General features: G+C 41.0%; 1 protein-coding gene across 1 annotated transcript in view; it reads right to left on the bottom strand.

Moving 5' to 3' along the window:
* Positions 1-1,072: 1,072 nt before the first annotated feature.
* The window catches only part of IFT88 (intraflagellar transport 88), an 80,003-nt gene continuing 72,901 nt past the window's right edge, over positions 1,073-8,174 (bottom strand). The window contains exons 25-26 of the mRNA XM_069759100.1: positions 5,614-5,724; positions 1,073-1,302 (exon numbers count right to left, since the gene is read on the bottom strand). Of these exons, the coding sequence (XP_069615201.1) occupies positions 1,181-1,302; positions 5,614-5,724 (233 nt within the window). The 3' untranslated portion in view covers positions 1,073-1,180. The remainder of the gene's footprint in view (positions 1,303-5,613; positions 5,725-8,174) is intronic.

The raw sequence follows: 8,174 nt of genomic DNA, 5'->3' as shown, positions 1-8,174 counted from the left end.
AGTATATTTGGTGTCCTCGAATACTATGTTCAAGTCCTCGCACCTGCATGTCTCTCGGCTGTTAGGCAATCCCTGCATGTCTTGTGGCTGTCGAACAGCCACGAGACATGCTGCCGCGGGGAATCGAACATATTATTCGAGCACGCTGAAGACACTCAGATAACACCTTATCTGAGCATGTTCGCTTATCATTAATAATTATACATAAACTATATGGCCATAAGTGGACGCCCGATCATCAAACCTGTATGAGATTGCTGGACATCTTCACACAAATCCATACGCATTAATGCGGAGTCGGTTCTCTCTTTTGGAGCTATCACAGCCTCCACCCTTCTGGGAAACTTTCAACAAGATTTTGGAGTGTGTTTGTTTTTTGTTTTTGTTTTTTTTTTTTTTTGGGGGGGGGGGGCTAAATTGGCAAAAATTTCCAACAAATATTGATTTTTAAGTGAGAAGGTCTGGCTTACATCGGACTTTCTAATTCATCCATGTTAAATGGATTTTAGGTTAGGGTTGGTCCACCCCAAACTGACCTAATCATGACTTTATGGACTTTGCTTTAGGCACACAGCTCGAGAGACACAGATAAGAGACCATTGCCTTATGGAATAATATTTGCACAAGGAACATTTAGTCCCGTAAGAGTGTGGACCCGACCTACCAACATTCCCCATGACAGAAGATATGATATCTATGGCATCTAACTACTCTGATGGACTGGGGAGATCACCATAAATACTAGTCCTACATTGCTGATTGGTGCTAGATAAGCTATATCAGTTCTCGGTCATGTAACATACTATCTTAGCCTCCAGCTGGCAGACACTTCCATAAATCATTACATCATACGTGAGCTTATGGAAACATGAGCTTTCCCATGACAACTGCAAAACGGCTGATTGCAAGTGGTTTACTGCCTCTTCTACGGAGGGAGTATGGAAAGTGTGACTATTTCTCACATGCACACATTTTATAAATCACTCTTCCACCCAAGGAATGATTCCACCATGGATCCTCCTCCCTCAATGACACCATTAATTCTTCCAGGAAATCAGCACTGGTCCATAACTCCACAAATATGCTTTATTAACGTAGTATAAAAGTCTTGTTAATATGTTCTATAACCATACAAAAAAATGACTCAAGACATAAATAACAATGAAAAACTGGAATAGTATTATTCAGGGAGAAGGTCGTCTCCTAATTCTTCATCTGCAAACTCTTCGTCTTCCACTCTCTTTTTGGCTGCGGTTTTCGGTCTTTCCATTTGAGGGCCGAGAGGATCTACATAGGAAACATCTGTACGACAAAACATGAAAGATCACAGTCAATGGCGGAGCTGCAAAAGTGGTCCTGATGCCTGAGAGGGGCCGGACGTGAGGTCCAGATACAGATTTTGCATTGGGGCTCTAAAAGTTACACCACAGTCTACAAAAATACAGGAATAGAGGTACTAAACCCTCTTGTCACAGCTAATTTCCATGTGTGTGCTGTTTCTTTCCTCTCTTTCTTTCAAGATCCTTTTCTTGAAGTCCCTAACCCTTTCAAAACCTGTTTCCACACCTTTTTTTGTCCTTCCTGTTCTTTCAACAGCCATAGCTTTTTTATTTTTGAAACCTGTACATGAGCTCGCTATTTGAGGGCCAAGTTTTAGTTTTCCATGATATCATCCATTTTACCTTAAAATACAGTTATATGAAAAAGTTTGGGCACCCCTATTAATCTTAAGCTTAATGTTTTATAAAAATTGTTTGGTTTTTTTGCAACAGCTATTTCAGTTTCATATATCTAATAACTGTTGGACACAGTAATGTTTCTGCCTTGAAATGAGGTTTATTGTACTAACAGAAAATGTGCAATCTGCATTCAAACAAAATTTGACAGGTGCATAAGTATGGGCACCCCACCAGAAAAGTGACATTAATATTTAGTAGATCCTCCTTTTGCAAAAATAACAGCCTCTAGTCGCTTCATGTAGCTTTTAATGAGTTCCTGGATCCTGGATTTTTGACCATTCCCCTTTACAAAACAATTCCAGTTCAGTTCAGTTTGATGGTCGCCGAGCGTGGACAGCCCTCTTCAAATGATTCCACAGATGTTCAATGATATTCAGGTCTGGGGACTGGGATGGCCATTGCAGAACAGTGTAATTGTTCCTCTGCATGAATGTCTGAGTAGATTTGGAGCGGTGTTTTGGATCATTGTCTTGCTGAAAGATCCATCCCCTGCGTAACTTCAACTTTGTCACTGATTCATGAACATTATTGTCAAGAATCTGCTGATACTGAGAGGAATCCATGCGTCCCTCAACTTTAACAAGATTCCCTGTGCCAGCATTGGCCACACAGCCCCAAAGCAAGATGGAACCTCCACCAAATTTTACTGTGGGTAGCAAGTGTTTTTCTTGGAATGCTGTGTTTTTTGGCCGCCATGCATAACGCCTTTTTGTATGACCAAACAACTCAATCTTAGTTTTATCAGTCCACAGGACCTTCTTCCAAAAATAAATTGGCTTCTCCAAATGTGCTTTTGCATACCTCAGCCGACTCGGTTTGTGGCATGCTTGCAGAAACGGCTTCTTTCGCATCACTCTCCCATACAGCTTCTCCTTGTGCAAAGTGCGTTGTATAGTTGACCGATGCACAGTGACACCATCTGCAGCAAGTTGATGCTGCAGCTCTCTGGAGGTGGTCTGAGGATTGTCCTTGACTGATCTCACCATTCTTCTTCTCTGCCTTTCTGATGTTTTTCTTGGCCTGCCACTTCTGGCCTTAACAAGAACTGTACCTGTGTTCTTCCATTTCCTTACTATGTTCCTCACAGTGGAAATGGACAGGTTAAATCTCTGAGACAGCTTTTTGTATCCTTCCCCTGAACAACTATGTTGAATAATCTTTGTTTTCAGATCATTAGACAGTTGTTTTGAGGAGCCCATGATGCCACTCTTCAGAGAAGATTCAAACAGGAGAACAACTTGCAAGTGGCCACTTTAAGTAGCTTTTCTCGTGATTGCATACACCTGGCTATGAAGTTCAAAGCTCAATGAGGTTATAAAACCAAAAAAAGTGCTTTAGCAAGTCAGTAAAAAGTAGGTAGGAGTATTTAAAACAAGAAAATGATAAGGCTGCCCATACTTATGCACCTGTCAAATTTTGTTTGAATGCAGATTGCACATTTTCTGTAAGTACAATAAACCTCATTTCAAGGCAGAAACATTACTGTGTCCAACAGTTATTAGATATATGAAACTGAAATAGCTGTTGCAAAAAACATTAAGCTTAAGATTAATAGGGGTGCCCAAACTTTTTCATATAACTGTAAATGAAAAAAACAGGAATAAAATGTAAATGGACAAAAATGTCAACCTTCTCCTTGGCCCTTTCAATTCCACCATTGTTTTTTGGGTTTCCGCTTTATGGTGTTCAATGTGTGGTGAAACAATTTTGCAATTTTTGTCCGGACCATTTTTGGGGGTTTAATGTGAAATTAGGTCCAATTTGCCATTTTCTTCCCTGTTTTTTTGTGTCTTTCCAATACACACAAAGGAAATAAACAAATGTATAACAAAATATTTGTCATTGTAATAATTTTCTGTGAGAAATTTTCAGTTTCTGGACCAATTTCAATGGTGCCAACACTTTCAGCCATGACTGTCTGAAGGGATTCGTGGAGGGGCCTTTAGGAAGTGCCTTTTGCGATGCGCAATATAGAGGATAGTTTCCCTCAATACTTTGTCACTTAATGGTAATAAAAGGCAGGATGCAAAGCCTAAACTCTCATTACGTTTGACTTATTTGGTTCACATTGCTTTTGATTTTCGCATTACTATCGCTCTCTTTAGATACAGCCCGATTCACATGATGGATGAGTCAGGTTGATATATCAACCTGCAGTAACCACCGATTGACCAAACCGCTGCACGGCCAGCTCTACCCTCACCTACTGTATCCTCACCCATCCCTTGTAGATTGTGAGCCCTCGCGGGCAGGGTCCTCTCTCCTCCTGTACCAGTTGTGACTTGTATTTTTCAAGATTATTGTACTTGTTTTATTATGTATACCCCTCCTCACATGTAAAGCGCCATGGAATAAATGGCGCTATAATAATAAATAATAATAATAATAATAATATCAGTTTTTTCCAACTCGGAAGCTTCTCATGGATAACTGAATTTGATCTTCCCTATGGAATTATTTTATTTTTACATATTTGTGTCATGTCATTTTCCCTGTTTTTATGTACAGTATATAAGTTTTCACATCTTTACTATATACATCCTTTATGAATTCTTCTCACTTTTTTTCTTATGTGGTAGAATGGTTCATAGATGACGGTATGCGACTTTAGCCTGGATATATTTATATGTGGGTGTTTTGTTTTTAATTTTTGTTGTTATTATTATAATACTGCAGGTGTAGTGGGGCTTTACCTTTTCCCTTCTTCCTTTGGCTTCAGGTGGACCCTCGCATTACATGATTATTTTCATTTTTTTATTTTAGTTCACTTTTTTCATAGATTATTACTATTTGGTATTTATTTATCATATCTATTAATTTTTGTAATGTGTTTATATATTAAATGCAAATGCGCGTCGGGGGTGCCCGATTAGGTGTCCCCTGTATGTCTGCCTCATTATGTCTACTATGTCTCTACTACCGATTGATTGCAACTGTTATTAAGAGAATCTCCATCCCGTGGTTCCCATTTTGGATTAGATGGTGCTTGTGAGCAGGGCCCACTGGGGCTACACATTTTTTAGGGGCTAGATAATGTATCTTTTTGGATTGGTCTAACATTTATTATATGCCATCATGTATTAAGAGCTTGTTATTTGTGGCGAAATGTAGCTTTTACTGGTACAATTTTGGAGTGCATACCATAATTTTGGAGGTGTAGAGAAAGAGAAATGCTATTTTTTTTTGGTTGTTTTTCCCCCTGTTGACCGCATGTGTTAAATAATATGATATTTTGACAGATCAGATTTGAAGAACGTAGAGAAGCCAAATATGCTTGTTTTCCATTTCTTAAATTTTTGAAATGGAAAAAGGAGAGATTTACACATTTAAAAAGGTTCTTTTTTTAACCTATAGCTTTATGTTATGCATTTTTTTAGCTTCTCCTTCACAGGGGGACTTGAACCTGCTACTTTTGTTCCCTTGTACAATATACTGCCATACTTTAGTATTGCAGTATATAGTGAAGTTAACGATCTCATATGAAGCCCAGACACAGGCTGAACTTCATAGGTTTACTAAGAGCTTCGACCACCTCCTTCAGAAGGCACCCAGCTGTTAATGCAATTATGGCAACTCACAACTGCGTTACTGGGGGGCTATTTGGTGGCCAATGGGCAACGTAGCAGACTCAGTCGAAAATCTAACCACCTAAATGGACAGTGATGTTTAATCACTTGGATGCCAAACATCAGCGCTAGCTCGGTTTACTGCAAGTGCTGCCGTGTATGGAGCAGATTCAGCTCCCAAACCCGCTCCATATACCCAACATGTCACATACCGCAAACAATAAGACCTGTAGGCACTCAGCGTTGAAAAGTTTTACATTTAGGTTTCGATCTGATAAAATGACTCTCTGTTGCTAGAAATTTCTTACCAATTTCCTGGTTATTGCTGGTCTCATAAGGATCATTAGTAGCTGGAAGGGATTTTAGTTTAGCGCTAAGACGTTCTCCTTTAGCGCTGGTGCTACTACTCTGTCCGCTGTCTGAAATAACAGAAGACAGAACAAGGATTTACACGAATGGATTCAGACACAACTTTCAAACTTGGAGTTTATGATAAAAGGGAACTTGTCACCAGGTTTTCCCATTGTAAACAGGCAGCACCATGTAAATCAATGATCTTAGTTTCCTAAAATATCTCTAAGGTGTTGTCCACTACTAGGACTACCCCTTCTTAAACTAAATGTTCAACCTGTTGGCCTCCTGGAGCTGTTCCCGCAGTGTCGGCACTCGCGGTCCCAGGGCTGTGATGCGGTTGTTGTGCCATGTGATGCCCGGCGCCAAATCAGCGCTGGCATCACTGTCTCCACCTTCAGACAGGCTGCAGCTCATCCTGGACTTCCTCTTCATGTTCAGTTTGTCTGAAGGCGGGGACTGACGCCAGCGCTGATTTGATGAGGGCATCAAGTGTTATTCCAGCACATCACAGCCCCGGGGAGAGCGAGTGCCAATACCACAGAAGGAGGTGAGTATAGGCTTTAATATTTTATTAAGGCTGAACATTTAGTTTAAGAAGGGGTTGCACTAGTAGAAGACAACCCCTTTAAACTTGTCATGTGCTGAATGCTGCCAGAAAGGAATGGACAGAAGACATTTGCAGCATTGGGCTGGGAAAACCTTTAATGTTCCTTTAATACAACAGAAAAGTGGCAATATTGGTTGACATGTTTGAATTCTCATCGCCATGACTAAACTTTTTCTGTTTGCAGGTCCTGCCAATAGTGACAATAACTGTGGAGAAGATCAATGGCAGTACTTACTGTTACCAGGGATGGATGCATTACGACGAGTGGGTTGTGCTGCGAAAATGAATGGAGCATTGGAAAATAAAATAAGGTTTTTCATTAACCAACTAGTTTCAGTGCCTTTTTAAAAGTAAAAACAAACAAACAAACAAATGTTCTAGATACATAGCCAGTGAGCTTTAAAAAGGCCAAAATGGGTGCCCAAAGCAGTGGGAAATGCCCATAACAGGGTAAGGGAAAAAGGAATCCTAATCTTCCCCCAGATCTCAAACTTTATTCTGTTCAGGCTTGTGTCTCACTATATCTTCCCACAACTTTTTGTTCCATCACTTTATTGACTATGCCAAACTTGTTCCCCATTAGGGGCATTTACCACTGCATTTGGTGCCCATTTTAGCCTTTTTTAAAAGCTTACTGGTGATGTATATTGGACATTTGTTTGTCTTTTACCTTCAAAGAGGAGCCGGCCCAGCACTGAAATACGTTGGTAATACAAAAACCTTTCTTTGGTTACTAAATCTCTTTCACGGTAGCACATCCCTCTCATCGTGATACATCCACCACTTTTCACCCCCTCCTTACTCTACGGTATTGCCCTATTGTTTGCACTTCTGTGCTTATTCAGAATTCCTTAAAAGTAGCACAAGACAGAGCAACACAAGCCCTAAACATATGCAAGTAGTCTCTTCAAGGAAAATAATTACAGTGTTCTTAGTCCCATCTTGGAGGTGACAATCCTAGAAGTCAATATTGACCCTTTTAAGGGACGTGACTTAGAACATAAAGCCAATCCAGAATCTTCTCTAAAAGCAAAGTATGTCTTCAGCAGAAAGGAGTTTTTGGGGCTGCAACCCCTCATGAGTGCAAAGTCGGAGGCTGATTGTCTGGGTTTGTGGCCTTTGTCAAATGTCTTGATGGGGGGTTAAGGTACCGTCACATTTAGCGACGCTGCAGCGATATAGACAACGAGCCGATCGCTGCAGCGTCGCTGTTTAGGTCGCTAGGAGACGTCAAACACCGGCAACAGCTGAGCGATGCAGGAGCGATCCAGTGACGTACTTATCGTTCTCACTGGTTGTTTGCTCCATTGAAAACCATTGCAGGCATCGTTGCTTTTGCTGTCAAACATGACGAATCACGCCGACCTGACGACCAAATAAAGTTCCGGACTTTCAGTGACGACCAGCGATGTCACAGCGGGCTCCTGATCGCTGCTGCGTGTGAAACACAACGAGATCGCTATCCAGGACGCTGCAACGTCACGGATCGTTGTCGTTCTCGTTGGAAAGTTGTTCAGTGTGAAGGTACCTTAACTGTTTCTTCAAAACAGCTGTCTGCAAATGGAGGTCATTTCCTTTGATTTGGCTTTATATCTTCAGTCATGTGACAAGGCTCTTTTAAAGAGGCTGTCCACTACTTATTCAATGTCTGATAGGCTGGGGGTCAAACACTTGGCCAATTAGTTGTCCTAGGAGTTGGCTGCCGGAAATGCTCACTTGCAGAGCTGGCAGTCTTCTACCAAGTGTCACACCCCCACTGATCAGAGATTGACGACCTATGCTAGGGATACGTCATCAATGCTAAAGTAGTGGCTTTTAGGATCGTTACCACCAGTAATTGGCACTGGAGACCCTGCTCTATTCCTCACTCCAATGAATACTTGCGTACTTTTTTCCCCCGGGAGCATT

This window comes from Ranitomeya imitator, chromosome 3, assembly GCF_032444005.1.
Source record: "Ranitomeya imitator isolate aRanImi1 chromosome 3, aRanImi1.pri, whole genome shotgun sequence".
In the NCBI taxonomy this organism is placed as follows: Eukaryota; Metazoa; Chordata; class Amphibia; order Anura; family Dendrobatidae; genus Ranitomeya; species Ranitomeya imitator.
Note: the sequence above shows the minus strand (reverse complement) of the source record. Positions and strands in the feature narration are given on the sequence as shown.